The 15,938-nt window shown below is 49.7% G+C and overlaps 6 protein-coding genes across 6 annotated transcripts; 3 read left to right on the top strand and 3 right to left on the bottom strand.

The window, feature by feature from the left end:
• Nucleotides 1-20: 20 nt before the first annotated feature.
• Nucleotides 21-1,164, bottom strand: F9C07_2106 (putative fructose-1,6-bisphosphatase Fbp1; the record flags this gene model as incomplete). The annotated part of the gene is made up of 2 exons (XM_041290224.1): nt 21-960; nt 1,037-1,164. 2 exons carry the CDS (start codon nt 1,162-1,164, stop codon nt 21-23), a joined length of 1,068 nt encoding a protein of 355 aa, XP_041143463.1.
• Nucleotides 1,165-1,583: 419 nt separating this feature from the next.
• F9C07_2107 (uncharacterized protein) lies at nt 1,584-2,396 on the top strand (the record flags this gene model as incomplete). Its single annotated transcript, XM_071509016.1, has 3 exons — nt 1,584-1,709; nt 2,232-2,273; nt 2,304-2,396. 3 exons carry the CDS (start codon nt 1,584-1,586, stop codon nt 2,394-2,396), a joined length of 261 nt encoding a protein of 86 aa, XP_071364010.1.
• A 2,006-nt stretch (nt 2,397-4,402) lies between these two features.
• Nucleotides 4,403-13,543, top strand: F9C07_2278129 (uncharacterized protein; the record flags this gene model as incomplete). The annotated part of the gene is made up of 9 exons (XM_071510275.1): nt 4,403-4,764; nt 4,866-4,874; nt 4,969-5,387; nt 5,599-9,536; nt 9,828-10,210; nt 10,269-11,077; nt 11,198-12,640; nt 12,709-12,745; nt 12,811-13,543. 4 exons carry the CDS (start codon nt 4,403-4,405, stop codon nt 9,096-9,098), a joined length of 4,290 nt encoding a protein of 1,429 aa, XP_071364009.1. The 3' UTR covers nt 9,099-9,536; nt 9,828-10,210; nt 10,269-11,077; nt 11,198-12,640; nt 12,709-12,745; nt 12,811-13,543.
• On the top strand, nt 9,988-11,216 carry F9C07_2100563 (activator of Hsp90 ATPase; the record flags this gene model as incomplete). Its single annotated transcript, XM_071508917.1, has 4 exons — nt 9,988-10,210; nt 10,269-10,351; nt 10,422-11,077; nt 11,198-11,216. 4 exons carry the CDS (start codon nt 9,988-9,990, stop codon nt 11,214-11,216), a joined length of 981 nt encoding a protein of 326 aa, XP_071364008.1.
• F9C07_2278127 (saccharopine dehydrogenase) lies at nt 11,057-13,479 on the bottom strand (the record flags this gene model as incomplete). Its single annotated transcript, XM_041290223.2, has 6 exons — nt 11,057-11,742; nt 11,814-12,638; nt 12,707-12,745; nt 12,811-13,097; nt 13,280-13,333; nt 13,428-13,479. 6 exons carry the CDS (start codon nt 13,477-13,479, stop codon nt 11,647-11,649), a joined length of 1,353 nt encoding a protein of 450 aa, XP_041143460.1. The 3' UTR covers nt 11,057-11,646.
• A 337-nt stretch (nt 13,544-13,880) lies between the features above and the next one.
• On the bottom strand, nt 13,881-15,280 carry F9C07_2278126 (putative prenyltransferase; the record flags this gene model as incomplete). The annotated part of the gene is made up of 2 exons (XM_041290222.1): nt 13,881-14,867; nt 15,056-15,280. 2 exons carry the CDS (start codon nt 15,278-15,280, stop codon nt 13,881-13,883), a joined length of 1,212 nt encoding a protein of 403 aa, XP_041143459.1.
• Nucleotides 15,281-15,938: the final 658 nt, after the last annotated feature.

Raw genomic sequence — 15,938 nt, 5'->3', positions numbered from 1 at the left:
TGGGCCGATATATTTCCAGTTTATTTCTTGTACTTGTTATATGTGTCGATGATCTTCTGTACTTCATCCTTCGAGCCGAGGAACACACCACTCTTGTCGTGAATGTGCTCCGGGACAACGCCCAGAAGGCGCTCCATGCGGGAGTTCACAGCGAGACCACCGGCGTTTTCAAACAGCATAGCCATGGGCGCGCATTCGTACAAAATACGCAGCTTACCCTTGGGGGCCTTCTTGTCGGCCGGGTAAGCGAAGACACCACCGTAGAGCAGTGTCCGGTAAGCATCAGCCACCATGCTACCAATGTAGCGAGCACTGTAAGGCTTCTGGCCCTCGGGGGGGAACTTCAGCGAGTGGAAGTAAGCGTTGGTCCACTCCTCCCAGTAGCTGCTGTTACCCTCGTTGACGGAGTAGATGGCGCGCTTGGCGGGGAGGGTCATGTTGGGGTGAGTGAGGATGAATTCACCCAGGGAGTTCTCCAGGGTGAAGCCGTTGACGCCGCCATTGCGCATGGTGATGACGAGTTGGGCGGAGGCACCGTACATGGTGAAACCGGAGGCGACCATCTCAGTACCGGGGAGGAGGAGATCCTTGGGGGAGACCTTGTTCTCGGGACCCAGGACGGAGTCGGGCAGCTTGAAGATGCCGAAGATGGTTCCTACCGAGACGCCAGCGTCCAGGTTGGAGGATCCGTCGATGGGGTCGCAGACGACTGCGTAGCGGGCGTAGGGGTGCTCGTCGAAGATGATGGCTTCTTCTTCTTCTTCCGAGACGAGGATACGGCATTTACCTGAGCCGCGCATGGCGGAGATGAAGATATCATTGCCGATTACGTCGAGCTTCTTCTGGTCATCGCCTGTGGTGTTTGAGGAACCCGCCAGTCCTGTCAGGTTGATTAAGGATGCGCGACGGATATAGTAGGCGATGGACTTGAAGGAGAACTGAAGAGCGTGGCAGAGGAGTCTGGAGGGGGTGATCATGAAAAGGTTAGTTCCTATTTCCAATGTTGATTCTACTGGGGCAATGGGCTTGAACATACGTGAAGTCACCAGTGGCTTCTGGCACCTTGGTTTGTTCTTCTGTCAGAAACCTTGTGAGGGTGACGATGTCGGTGTTGATCTTCTCCTGTCCCACGGGGGGAGCACCGTTGTTCTCGTGTCCAGACATGATGATGATTGATGTTGATTTGGGATGCTTCAGCACAGAGAGGATATGCGCAGATTGTTCAGGAGGGGAGATCAAGTGGTTCTGGGGCGCAATGGACCGGTTTAAAGTAATGCGCAACCTCGGTTCAGCGGAGAAAGCAGGAAGGCTAGGGCACCAATGGATGTGAGGTGATAATGGCCGGGTTGACAAGTGAGGAGGGGGGAGGGATTTGTTTTATGTCGGATTCAAGTACGTAAGATAGGATACACTAAACTCGAAGATACCAAGAGTACTCCGTCGAGAGAGTAAGTATATATAGTATCATCGCATCTTAAGATCATCGTGCAAAGGGTCATAGGAGCAATAATATTTTGCCGGTGGAGCCCAAGTTGAGTAAGGAGAACGTCAGGGTCACTGACAATACGGGTTCCATTGACGCAATGCGGTATCTGGTGGTTTTCGTCATCTTTCAATTCTCCCCCGCAGTCCCCGCCGCTCTCTTGCTCTCCCGGCTTTTCCCTGTTTTATTCTTGTCCGCCTCCGATTCCCCCCGCAGTAAAGAACAGGTACGTACTAATAGAACTACTTACTACGTACGGAGTACTAACAAGTCGATCGGACTACACAGTACGATTCTTGGATCTCCAATTTTATGATATCAATGACATGAATGATATCAATGATTCAATACTCCGTACTGGTCCTCGGTATGTAACGTACCATGTGCCAGGTCAGATCTCTTATCAGCAACACAATGCGATTGAAACCATATTATCATTATTGCCCAAAGAAATGCCGCAAAAACTGATAGCTCTGGTCTGCGTTGTCGTGTCGCGCAAATTAAACCTATAGCCGGAAGTGGATATCTCCTGGTCAGCAGACGCGACAATTTTTGATCGCCCACGTCAAACTATTATTGAACTATTCGAGTCTCGGCCGTTCTGTGAAGCAATCCTCTCGTTCTTGTTCGGGTTTCTTTCCTCCGTCGATCGCACCCTTTTTTTCAGGTCAGCTGACTGGAACGGCTGAGCTTATCTAAGCCATTACCTACTCACATCCCGTGACTCGCTCCCGGCTAACCGGATTAGGCCTCGGTAAAGTTAGCTCCGGTGCGAGAGCAGCTTGAAAAAGTTCGACACGCTTTTTCTTTTTCCTTTTAGAAACTTCACCTTCCCACACAACAGCAACAACAACAATCCTGGCTGATGGCTGTTCACCTGAAATGGTTGGGCTGCAACTTCCATCAGACCTAGTATAAACAAACAAATATAATTGCTCAATGATTTCATATGCTCATACTGAGCGTGAACTAATCACTAGCAACTTGTGTCGCAGGGATACTCTGTTTGGTAAGTTCACTCTTGTCTGACTTTTGTCTATTCTTATTTTCTTCCACATCTTCCATCATGATGTAACCTACAACCATTTACAAACTAGAGTCTTTGACCTATTTGGCATGAAAACTCGGTTTTGCACGTCAGTCTGATCTGCTTGCAAAGAAAGCTTTCTGCTCGCTTGCATTTCAATACGAAAGCACATTGCTGACTTGATGTGCCGCAGGACTAACAATTAAATGACATGCGAAAACCAGGGAAGCCGATCTTGACTTCCACCAATGGTACGTACCGACTCCTTTTTGTTTCACCCCGTCTAGCATGATGCTTCACAACAACATATACGCTGGAAATTACCGACTGAGACCTTCGGGTTGTTGGCGATAACACTTATGGCACATTTCTGATCTGCTACCTCATCTATCTGTTTGATCTCTTATTCGCACATGTGTGATTGTATGCTGACGGTCAAAAGGTTTCAGCAGGTGGCCAGTAATGCACTCTTAAGTGCTTATCATTTCAAATCCATATTCTAGATGGTAAGACTCGACCATCCTATTTCCCTACATCATTTTCGAAGATGAAATGGCACTGGGCTCCGACGGCGTCCGACAGACGACCGGTCTTGATGGATATGCCTTTTTTGCGGCAGGCCTAGAAAACCTCGCCCACTGAGATCATACAACTACACAAATATATTGATCCTACAAGACTTGGGCCTGGGGCTAATGGTCATGGATAGTGTCGCGTAATGCGCTATGTATAATATATCAAACATCTTTAGCTAAAAGGTAAATATCAACTTGTCTCATAGCTCTCAAGCCTCACATGATGATTTCCTAGATGACGAGTCTTATTCGAGTTATCGATGCTGACACCATCTTTTTTTTACCATTCATGCATTTCTGACTCCCACCTTTGGAATAAGTTTCAACGGAGTTTCTGTGAACGTTGCTAACTCTGTTGCCATCACAGACAATTAAGACCTTTATATTACCAGACCTCTGGTGTCGTGGCTCGCATGAGGCAAGTTACTTGTATGTAATCACCTCGCCCCGAATCCAGTTCTCTTCGACATCATGATGAATCGACATTAAAACAAATGACAAGCATATGTCCAAGTCAGCATTGCTGGCGAGGACGACAACTGTCAGGACTGATCAGTCAACAACTTGTCTTCGTCTGTCACAGCCTTGAAGCAATCGAAGCTGATTGTATGTGCAGATTTTGTAGATCGCATACAAGAACACATCGCCTTGGCCAACGAATGTTGGCAGGGCATGAATCAATTGATGTAAGTTGAATCTGCTTTTCTTCGAGTTCACGCTGCATTGATACCTGTACAATGATGATTTTCTTTTATTTTAATCACGACGGTCAACATAATCAAATACATTGATGACCACCGCCTGTGACAGGGCATTTAATCTGAAATACCCTCCATCAGTTCGATTTGTCAGTTTTCAGGAATTGATTGTTCCAGTGCTGACTCTGGCTTTAGTGACTTCGTGGTATAGCATGGTCCGGTGCTACAAGACTAGGCCTTACCGCCATTCAAGCTTTCTTGGTTCATTGGTGATTGACCTAGGTGAAAGAGCCTTTCGCCGTTTGGGCACATACATACGTTCGTGGAAAGGATTAGGATATGCAGTAGTTGAAGTTTAGCAATACTGAAAAATGAACCAGATCTTTTTGTCCAATAACTGGACTCTTATCTTCCCATGTAGGCAGAGGTAAAACGTACCATGGCCCCAAATCACTTGAAGACATGACTCTTTTATTTGCGGTTCCTTTTCCCTTGGCGTCCGCCCTGACTTTGGGATGCAACGCGACAGTCTGGGATGTTTCAAACGACTGCAAGCTTGGTTCTAAATACAGGACCAATTTAATAAGATGTGATAAGGGCTCTGGTTTGCTAGAGCGGTATGGGAAAGCCGGGGTGTTTGACCAGTGAGCGGCCGCAGATCCCGTGCCCTAAGCGCCAACAAGACGCCGGCTGTGATGAACTTTCCAGGCTGCAGCTCGCTAACCATATCCATACCCTTCTCGTGTCTGGAGAGTCTTGTCTCTTCCAGATTCCACCCGGGTGGCGGCCGGTGGCCCCAGACAGCCAAGTCTTGAGGGTGTTATTTTTATCTCAGGTGGATCCATCGCGTTATCCCCGTCAAACAGCCGATTTGTCTTGGGACATGCAGGCCTCCGCCGCCACTGGTTGGCCTATGGAACGTGTTGCAAAGAATAGAAATTCGCATTCCTCTCTGTCCTTCTCGTTGACCTGTCACGTCTGGTAGGCTCGAGCTTTCCTTTTGCTCCTCTTCCTAATCTTATTGCTGCGCACGGTTTTTAGCCATGGCTTCACGTCCGGTTGGCTCTTAACCTCTTCGGCAGTATGAATAGGTGCGCGGGCCCCTCATACCCACGAGACTGTCCCTCTTCCCTTGATGTGATCTGCTTTCAGCGTCTCGCAGTACTGATTGGGACTTGCAAATAGCTGGTGGCCTCCAAATAACGTAGGCGATGAGCCACTGTCCTGGCCAACACCTCATGCCGGAACTAGCAATCAGCCATCCCCCAGCCGTCGAGAACATGCTCTGCAGCCGCCACCTTTGACAACGACTTTGAATGGTCCTCAGTTTCATGGGCTAGGTGTCGCACTCGGTGGAAACTACTCGTCGACACCTCTGTCAACGACCTCCTTATCAAGCCCGTTTACGCAAGGCCAGTCTCCCGCAACTAATACTCCGGGGGGCGTAGGAGTCGGGTCATCATCGATGACTTCCAGGCAGTATAATGTCCCTTACAATCCTCAGGATTGGGGGCCGGTGGGTGGTTCGGGGCAATCCACTTATCCGCAAACAACTAGCATGACTCGAATCATTTCACAGTCGCGACAAGCTGGGTCTCATTCAGGTCAGTTGGGCCCTTTTCTCATGTATCATGTCCCATGTCTCATTTCTCATTCTCATTCTCATTTTCATTTTCATTTTCATTCTAATTCTTTTTGCTTTTTTACCCCTCTCTGCTTCTCTTCAGAGTCATTATATGTCGCCATGGATACATGGGTCCCTATCTAAACCTCCAAAGGTCTTTTATCAAGACACGCTTAACATGATGTATATAGATGCTTCCCTCTCGCCTCCGCCGCCGCCATACTCGCCGCCAAGCCAGCCCCAGCAGCAACATCATTCGCGAGATAATGCCAACCATAATACATCAGGCAGAAGCTCAGCATCTCCGGGGGCGGTATCTTCGTATAATGGAGTAATCCACGGCAATACTGATGCCCCTGTGGAATATCGACAGCATCCCATTCCTCGCACCCGCCCGCTATCCATGGTTCAAATGGGCGACACCGGCCAGAATAGACATGTATCGCTTCCACCACCTCCGCCATTATCACAAGGAGTGTCGTCTTCCAGATCATCGTCCCAACATAGAGCTGATGTTTATCAAGAACAAAATTCATTGAACGCAGGATCGAGGCCCTATATTATGGTTTCTCAACAGGACAATCTACGTCCGTCACAGTCGAGTAATTATAATTATATGGCGGCCGCTACCCAACAGGGTGATCTCATGCGGGCCCCAACTTCCAGGCGAGCCGTTTCTGCAGGGCCCGTTGTAAACAGCGCAGGTACGTCTCGGGCTGCAAGCCAGTCTCGGGGTAGCTCACCCCAAGGACGTGGGTGGGAACCTGGTATGCCTCTTCCACCACCGCCCCCAGGCCCTCCTCCTACTACAAGATCACAGAGTGTCAGTGGCCTGTCCGATACAACGTCTTTGCGACACTCACAGGCTCAGCCAAGGACCACCAGAACTCGACCGCCCCCAGTCCTGGGAACTGGCTTGGACAGTATTCCCCCGACTCCAGCTGGCTGGGTGGACGAAGGGCCCGCAGTGACCAAGCCAAGAGGCCAAGCACCCCTTGTTATTGACACGGCGAACATCACAGGGTCTCGCGTTGAAACCGATGGATCTAGAACTCATGCGCCCCAAAGCTCCACTAGTAATGGCCTGTTTCGCAGCCCGGCTCTTCGAGACCCGAACACCAAAGGAATTCGAGAAAGGCGAATCGAGCGCAGGAACAGACAGAGTCAAGGTTTTGATGACTTCAGCGCAGTATCGACCAACAGTAACCCGTGGGCCGATTCCTTCGACCAAGTAAAGCCGTCCAATCTTGTCCTTGAAGACACGAATGTTATTCCTGATGGTGCACGGAACCAAACATCTACAAGAGCTACCCCCAAGAGTAGTCATAGCTTGGGATCTGATGGACAATATGTCATCTCACGACCTAGAGCCTCATCGACGGGATTATTTTCAAATCGGTCCTCTTTTTCGACCCCAAGAGGCGAGCCCAGCCCCCTTGGACCGGCCCGAGGGTTTGCACATACTCCGCCGTTCTCCCCTGGTGGTGAGAAATCATCAGGATACTCCAAGACGGCCTCGCAGGCCTTGCCCCCAAGAGCCCTTCCGACTCCTCCATTGCAACCTGGGCAAGACACAAGGCCACCTTCTCGACCTAGTTCGAGGGAGGACCGACCGGTCTCTCGTCCATTGCACTTGCCCAATGATACTCTGCCTACCGTCTCAGCGTTAGCCCCACGACGAGCCCCATCAGAGAAAGGTCCCTCTTTGGATTCTGTTGTCAACCATGATGTGGAGTTTGTTCAGAACGCCATACAAAGACATAAGGCCTTTATAGACAAGGAGGCAGGCGCTACAAATGAAGCGGATGCCCTGAGAATTTTCACGGAGTTTATTATCTCTGAGTCCCAGATCAGGCGTGAGAGATATGCTAAACTATGGGACTCCGGCTCGTTGGATATCGAACCTGTGCGCCGTAGGCTATTTGAAAAACCCCCAAAACCACAGGCTTCGCCTGCACCGCTCTCCAGGCGCCCGTCAAGGGTTGCTCCGAGGCTTGATATACCCCAATCACGTCCCGAATCTGCTTGGTGGAACAATTATCAGCCTTGCTTGTCGCCAATAGCGAGTCTTAGCATGAGCAATGATGGAATGAGCTCCCGGGGCCGTGCACCAAGTCGTTGGTGGGAATCAAAATCTAGCAGCGAGGGAGGCGAACGAAGAATTGAGCGTTCAAAGCGTGAATCTAAATATATGGGATTGCCTCGCGAATCTCTTCACTGGCCCCAAGGACGAGATCTTGCAGAAGGCAACGGTATGAGTAATGCATCTGAATCGATCGACCAATATGCAGCTTATGGCCCGGATGAATACCCGCCTGAGAAGGTGGGTTGGCATGAAGAGCCAGCCTCGTCGGATTATTCAAGTACAGTTGGGCACAATAATTACGGATATACCAAGGAAACTCACAAAATGGATGTTTCGAGGCTGATTACTCTGCCACCACCTTACCCTCGGCACCATCCGGCTGTCAACAATAGCCATCCGGATCTTGTCAACTATCGAACTCTAGTTCGCTCGATTAGTGACCTCTCTGTTGTCAAATCCACCAGAGAACGACATCAATCGGAAATCAAGAGCTTGAAGCAAGACCACCAGGAGAGAATGCAGGACGGCCGTCGATGCTTTAAGGCCAATATTCAGAGCCAGATCGAACAAGGCAGTATTAGTTTTGCAGAAGCCGCGGAGGCGGAGGCCGCGCTGATTATGGAAGAGAATGAGCTTGCGAGAGAGTTGGCAAAACAAGAGCTGGATGGCTACCAAGAATCAGTGCTAAAGCCGATGCATGCAATTCTCACAGAACGAATCAACAAGGCCACTGCTTCCATTGATGAGTTACAGAGCAAGTTGTTTGATGACGCTCAGAATGAGAGCCCCGACCAGACCCAGGAGGAAGGGGATGAGAAGCCTGAACTGTTAGAGAAACTCACGCAGCTCAAATGGCTATTCGAAGCTCGAGAGCAATTACATCGCGAAATTTACGACCTCGTGAGTGACCGAGATGAAAAGTACAAGGCTGTGGTCATACTCCCTTATGAGCAGAACGCGAACGAGGAGAAAGTGCAGGAAACGAGCAGCTTCTTTGCCAAAGATGCCTTGAACCGCCGCGTTAACCACGAGGCAAGCGCACTGGCTCGGCTCGAATCCTTTTTGACTGTGATTGAAGAGAACGTAGTTCGAGGGGTCGAGATACAGCTGTCCGCCTTTTGGGATATCGCACCATCTCTCCTCACTCTGGTCCAGCAGGTTCCAGTGAGCCTTGCCGGGTTTCAGGTCCAGATTCCCACCAATGAGTATGAGGAAAATCCCAGTTACCAGAATCATCCGTTGCAATATCTCTACACTCTAGTTTCTCATGCGGAGAAGTCTAGCTACCAGTATATCGAATCGCAGACCAACCTGTTTTGCCTGTTACACGAGGTTAAATCTGCCGTCATGAGAGCGAATTGCAAGCTTATGGTAGCGGAACGGGTCCGATTGGGAGAAGACGAAGACCACGTCCGGCGGGAAATGCAAGAGTCCCGTGCGGATGAGGAGCGGTCTTTGACGCATGATCTAAAGGATAAGGTCGCTACAGTGGAAGGGCAATGGGCCGAGGCTTTGGGAAGTGCTATACAAGGCTTACGAGAGCGTGTGAAAGAACAGCTTATAGATGAAAATGGATGGGAGGAGCTGGAACAATTGCAGGAGTGATGAACGTTGGACGAGTTATGTGTGATGACTATATTGCCCTGATGGACTTCTGCTCCACTCTTTGATTTGTTTTGCTTTATGTTGTTCAGTTGAAGATACCCAAATTATTCGTTCGCTACTGTGTTGATCACTACTTAATGTCTGTACATAACTACTTAGGGTTGGCTGACTAATCTACCTATATGCATCCTGCCTCCCACTCTAGACTAGCGCCACACGTGACCCCGACTACCTTCTAGAGCTTTCCTTCCGAATCCTTTTTTTCTCTTTCGCCTTCAACTTCGGTTGAGGGGGATACAACTGTATTATTTAAGTAAACTCCGGTTCCCCAACTCCACCGCGGTACCTCCCTTCCTATTATTCCCTTCTCTACCGCATTGGATCTGGTTGATCTACTTTTTGCAGCGTCTTAGATTCGAGACGTCTCATCGTAAAACTGTGAGTATCCCATTCCCTCCTTTATTACCTCCCCACCAATGCAGAGTTTTTTCTTTTCCCACCCACACAACCACATCCAACTACCCCACGGTTGGATAGGGTCTGCCCCCTCGATGATGAGATTATATAGCTGGCACCAGTCAGAGAAAAGATGGATTTCGATTTGTCTTTTGTGTTGATTAGCTCCGGTCTGGGAACGCTACCCATGATCACTGAGAAATGTCTTATACACGTCGTCTTGTATACCTCAATTGGTTCTTCAGACTAGATGGACTGACTTGGATTTTACAGAACCTAGCATTGGAACAGTCTTAAAGGAAAGACCTCCCATCCATCCATTCGGGCTTGGGTGTCTTTTGTCAACCCTGCAATAGAGAAGATTTTTCCTTTTTTATCTTTACATCAAGACCCACTAGCAGTTCATAATAAATTTATTTAATATACCAACATCATGGTTCTGCACAACCCCAACAACTGGCACTGGGTGAATAAGGATGCCTCCGGATGGGCCAAGGATTACCTGAAGGAGAAGCTCTGCGCGCTCTCCGTCGAGGAAAATGGTGTCACCGCCAAGATCTCCAACCTCCTGTCTATGGATGGCGACGTAGACGTCAGCCAGAGAAAAGGCAAGGTCATCACCTTGTTCGATGTCAAAGTACAGCTAGAGTATGAAGGTTCGTGAACGTATTGTGTGCTTCCCTTGTCCGGGGCACAACTAAATTTCCTGCACAGGTAAGACCAAGGACGAGGAGTCTGTTAGCGGTACTATCACCATCCCCGAGGTTGCCCACGACACAGAGGAAGACGAGTATGTTGTATGTTCCCTTTCTCCCTCTCAGACGGCCAACTGGGGATGGTAGTGCTGATGCTTCCTGTCTGCTGTAGTTTGAGATTGACATCTACTCTGAATCCTCTTCCAAGCAGCCGGTGAAGGACCTCGTGCGGTCGAAGCTTCTGCCCCAACTCAGACAGGAGTTGGTCAAACTTGCGCCTGCCCTGATCACTGAGCATGGCAAGGATATTCAGCATGCCCCCGGTGAGAACCCGTCCAAGGGTTTTACCGCCCCAACCTATCACCCTCAAACTAAGAAGGACACACCTGCCCCCAAAACGATCACCACTTCTACCAGCGGCAAGGTTGCTGTCAACACTACTACCGTGATTGCCTCGGATGAGTTCCGTACCACCGCTGAGGAATTGTATAATACCTTTACAGACCCTCAGCGCATTGCCGCTTTCACCCGCGGAGCGCCTCGTCAGTTCGAGGGTGCCCAGGTTGGCGGAAAGTTCGCCATCTTCGATGGCAACGTCACCGGAGAATATACTAAGCTGGAGAAACCGACTCAAATCGTGCAGAAGTGGCGTTTGGCCCAGTGGCCCGAGGGCCACTTCAGCTCCCTCGAGATCAACTTTGACCAGAACGATGTCGACGGCGTTACCCAAATGCGTGTGTCGTGGACTGGAGTTCCCGTTGGCCAGGAGGATGTCACCAAGCAGAACTGGGAAATGTACTATGTTCGCAGTATCAAGCAGACTTTCGGGTATGTTCCCCCGCCTTGCATTGTCCCGTAGCCAAATCTTCCTTACCATGGCTCCCAGATCTCGTTTTCAATTCTGGAGGCAGCTGCTGATCTCGCTCTTCGTACTTCTTTTCGCTATAGGTTTGGCACTATTCTCTGATCTAGTGCGCCCGTATTTAGAAGCTTGACGATTTGAACTCCGCTTGGGGTATACAGATGACCTGATGCTGTCTGCGATCAACGCGCCCTTCGGGGCTGGCGTAATTATCTTTTGGGTCGACTGAATAGCGTTCTTGGAAAGCAGACACTCTGTACATCACATCCGTGCCTTTTGTGATACAGCTTCCCCTCTTGCATTCGAGGGTATGGTCCGACGATTCCACGATAGAATTTCATGATTAGATCAATGTAAAACGAATCAATAACGAAAACCTACGGTTGGATACACTATATCTGTCTGTATGGCATTGGATAACTACACTTACTCACGATAAATCGAATTTTCCTTAACCCTTTTGAGTATTTCTCTAACCATTTATAAACATTTTAGATCGTTAAACAGTTCAATCGTGTACGCCCTACGAGCGAGTTTACAAAGTCTTTTCAATCATCTCAATGCCGTACTCCTCCTTAAGAGTCTTAATGAGGGGAGCACAGATGTCCCAGGTCATGGGAGCAATGACACCCTAAGAAAAAATTGTTAGTCGAGCCGTCACATAACATGGTCTCGGAGCTGGGTAATAAACAAAAAACGTACCTTCTTGTTGATAGTGCCATCAAGCACCAACTGGACAGCAACACCACATGGGACACCGACAGTCTTAGCCATGGCAGAGTAACCACCGATCACACCATACTCGCACATGGTGCTGGTGCGTGTCTCCTTGGAGCCATCCTTGTGCTCGATTTCGAACTTGTGCTGCAGCATAACCATGTCACGCTCCTCGGGGCCGTACTGCATCTTCTTCTCGAGTGTGGCACAGAGGGTATCGAGAGGGTTACCGCGGGGGATGACCTGCTCGTCAGAGAAGATGCCGATCCAGCGGAGACCCGCGATGAGGCGGTTGCGCTCCTCGTTGTTCGCGAAGGAGGTCTTGGAGGCGATGGCCCACTCGAGGTCCTTCTCGGCGGCGGTTGTGGCACCCAAGATCTGTTTGGTGGCGTCCTTCCAGGAGATGGGGGAGTTGAGGAAGTCGGCGGGCTCATCGCTCAGGAAGCCGATGTCGACCAGCACCTTGATCATCTCAGGGAAGCCCTGATAGCGGAGAGTACCACGGACGATGGTCTTGGCTTCGGGGATGTTGTAGCGCTCGCTGTAGGGAGTCGAGTCACGGTTGGGGTACGCGACGAAGGCGAAGCCAGGGTAGATGTAGTAGGGCTTGGCGGTAGCCATAAGGTCGGGACCGGCGACGCTGACTTCCTGGCCGTCCTTGTAGAACTTGGCGGCGTTACGGAGAGCGAGAAGGACACCACGGCTAGACCAGGAGAACTTGTAGCCCAGAGGGTTGTCGGAGCATTCAGGGGCGGGGAGACCACCACAGTAGGAGAGGAAGGAGGTGATTTTACCACCTTCCCTATGAACCTGTTGTTTTAACGTTTCAGCAGTAGTTCTATGGGGGGCCCACCATAGTGTAGTTAGTTGAAGCTTACCTCGTCAATAGTCTTGACGGCGTACAAGTGGTCAATACCCTAATTGTAGGTTAGTCATGAATGTAAGCTAATGCGCAAATGTTACCCGTCCGAGAATGACATACAGGGTCCAAGCCAATCTCGTTCATGACTGTGATACCGGCCTTCTTGCACTCTTCGTCCAACTCGAGCATTGCGGGAGAGACGTAAGAAGTAGTAACAACATGCTTCTTGGTGCGGATAGCGGACTTGATAACAAGGGCGTGGAAGGTGTAAGGGATCAAGGAGATAGCAAGGTCGACCTGCTCGAGGGCCTTGTCGAGAGCGTCGGCATCGTTGACATCTAAGGCAATGGCCGTGGTGTTCTTGAAACCCTCAGCAAGCTTTTGGGCGCTTTCGAGGGTACGGCAGGCTATAATGTAATGTAGAAACCAGATATTAGAGATCCTATAATTCTGAAGGCGTCCGTCGGGATTTGACCAGAGATGATGGTGGTAAAGGTCTCTCCCCTCCGCCGATGCGACAGTGGGGCAATGATGAAGATATAGAGAGAGGAGAGAGGTCCGAGTGAATGGAAGCGTCAATGGTACATACCGACAGTGACGTGAACATCGGCCTTGCTCAGAACCTCAACGGTGGGCTTGGTAACTAGGAATCAGTTAGTCATTGAGCTCAATGCGGGGCTCCTCATAGTTCGGAAAGATCGATTTATGAACGGAGTCCAATGCGACGGGAGACTGACCGAAACCCGAGCCCAGGAGGAGAACCTTGGAACCAGCGACCTGACCAGGCATTGTGACGATTAGGGAAGAAGATAGGAAGTAGTATGTGTCAAAGGATTGAGAAGGAAAAGAAAGAGAGTCAGTGATCTCGCTGGTCTTCCCCGCCGGCAGTTGTGTGATGACTCAGTCACGTGGGTCCACCTGGGGACGGCGGTATCGGAGGTGTGGATTATCATATTAACTAAAAGTATGTGCTTATCGCATTTGAGTGATGTGGATTGGCTCTATGTTTATTATGTATCGATGCGCTTCCCCAAAAGAAAATGCAGTGGTGGGTAATGAATGACAAAAACTTGAGACATGGATATCAGTCTAACAATCAGTGCCAAAGGAGTGAACTCCAAACTCCGTATGTTCCAATGCTTGCTGGGCCTGGATTCCCCAGGCCAGGGGTGATAGATATAGTTGGTGCTTTACAAGTCCTTGACCTTTGCACTTGGGCTTAAGACTTGGTCGCTCAAGCCGTTTGATCCGACAGCATCGCCATCGAAATCACCTTCCGCATCCGGATTCTTCCTCGACTTTGAAACCCTTCTCTGCCACCCTAGCAGAACTGGTAGGAAGTGCCACAGATCGAATTCAGGCCAGAGGACGTCCAAAAAGACAATATCCGTGTCCTCATCACATTGCCAGAGCATAAAGTCGCTAAGACGCTCCACTCCAGACGTGCGGATCAGCAAGTCCAGGGGCGGGTTGTCTTTCGTGTGCAGATGGTCTGATAAAGTTTGCCGCGTGATGGTCTCTGGTGACAAGTAAGCCGGGTTTTCCAACTCGGCGCTAGCTCCCTGAGTTGCTTTCTTCAAATTCGTACTATCCTGGTGGCCAGCGAGATCGAGGGTCGTAGATGATGAGAAAGCAGATCCGGTCTCGTAGACCTTATTTGGACGATCGTGTTTCGCAGCTCCTTCTTCTCCCTGGGCTGAGGATTCGGAAGTAGATTCAATATCGCTACTCGTATCCTCGGGATTTGTATTTTGGTTCCGTGCTTGGATATTAAGCGCAATATGACTCTCGGAGAATGGAGTCCGTAGGGAGGAGGAGCGCGGTCTTAATGGTTGGCTGTAGTCTGCAACGGTGTCACGGATCGCACTGGTGATTTCGTCGCGCGATGTGTACGGGAAACAGATGTTGAGGACCCGGTCGCCGTTGTTACTTGTCATTTCCATCGCCCGATTCACTGCTTTCAGAACGTCAGGCCTGAGCAAGTCCAACCGACCCAACACTCGGACCTTTGCGCCATATCGATCGAGGATCTCTCCATGCTGGGCCATTTGCGACAACTTCACCCTAGCCATTTCCATTAGGGCATCCACCTCGAACTTGGAGCGTTTGAAATTTTCGATACTGAATGCGTAGATTGTGACAACTTTGACTCCGCTTCTGTAGCAGACCTCAAGAATCTAGTTGTGGAATGCCGTTAGTATTTGTATCATGCACGTAGGATGGAGCCGCGAGCAATAAGTTTGGAGAACGCAGAGGATCGTTTGTTGTAGAAGACCAGCTAGATATTCGCCGAACCCAGAAGTGCGGCGGAAAGGAATTAAAAGAACAAGATGATAAAAAAAAATAGAAGAAGATCAGTGCTTACCCTTGCCAGTGCCTCAAACCCCAGATTGTGTCCCTCCACTGTCTCAATCCCGTGTGTCCTTGCGAACCTTCGGTTTCCATCCATCACGAACGCGATATGTTGTGGAACTGGCCCCTGCCTGATTGCTCCAATCAGCAGCTCTCGGAGTTTCGATATAGCCATCTCGATGGGCGGAGATGCAAGGAACCATTTCCGAAGTTTTGACAGGTGCATTGACGTTGCCATTTTGGTCGATAAAACTATGAGGACGAACTAGCGAAGACTTTGGGAGCTTATGGGGCAAATGAAGGAAAACTGCGGTGAGAGGCGTTGCAAAGAACGAAGTCGACAGTTGTCAGGGGTTAAAAGCGAACGGTCTGAAGGGTAAGATTGAGCGGCAACAGGTCTCTCGGGGTCTTAGAATCCACCGGTTGACTAGAGACGGCGCGAGATGGAGATCCTCTGTTGTAGGGCTGTGTTCATCAGGCTACACTGTTTTCTTTCACCACATGCAAAGTTGTTCTAATTTTGGTTGGCGAAAGTGAACAGTGCGTGGACACAGACAACCGAGCGGTAATTCCCCGAGCCAATGGATTCGGGAGATCAATTAAAGCCAGCAGGAGTGTGCTCAAGCAAGGAAAGGATACTTCATGGACTGTGATTTGGGAGACGTAACCTTCAAAGAACGCTGGTGGGTCGGAAATCCATTTCATCGGTCCATCTCCTTTGGCCCACGTGTAAATTACCAGAGTTACCGTACGGAATTAAACGTCCCGCCCACGTTGACCGAGGATCGAGGAGTGTTAACTCAAGTCAAATTAATTATTTCTGTATATCAATATATATATCACGGTTTCTACATTTCAAACACTGGGTATTCAGCTATTAACTCTCCCCTTGTCAA

This window comes from Aspergillus flavus, chromosome 2 (assembly GCF_009017415.1).
Source record: "Aspergillus flavus chromosome 2, complete sequence".
Lineage (NCBI taxonomy): Eukaryota > Fungi > Ascomycota > Eurotiomycetes > Eurotiales > Aspergillaceae > Aspergillus > Aspergillus flavus.
Note: the sequence above shows the minus strand (reverse complement) of the source record. Positions and strands in the feature narration are given on the sequence as shown.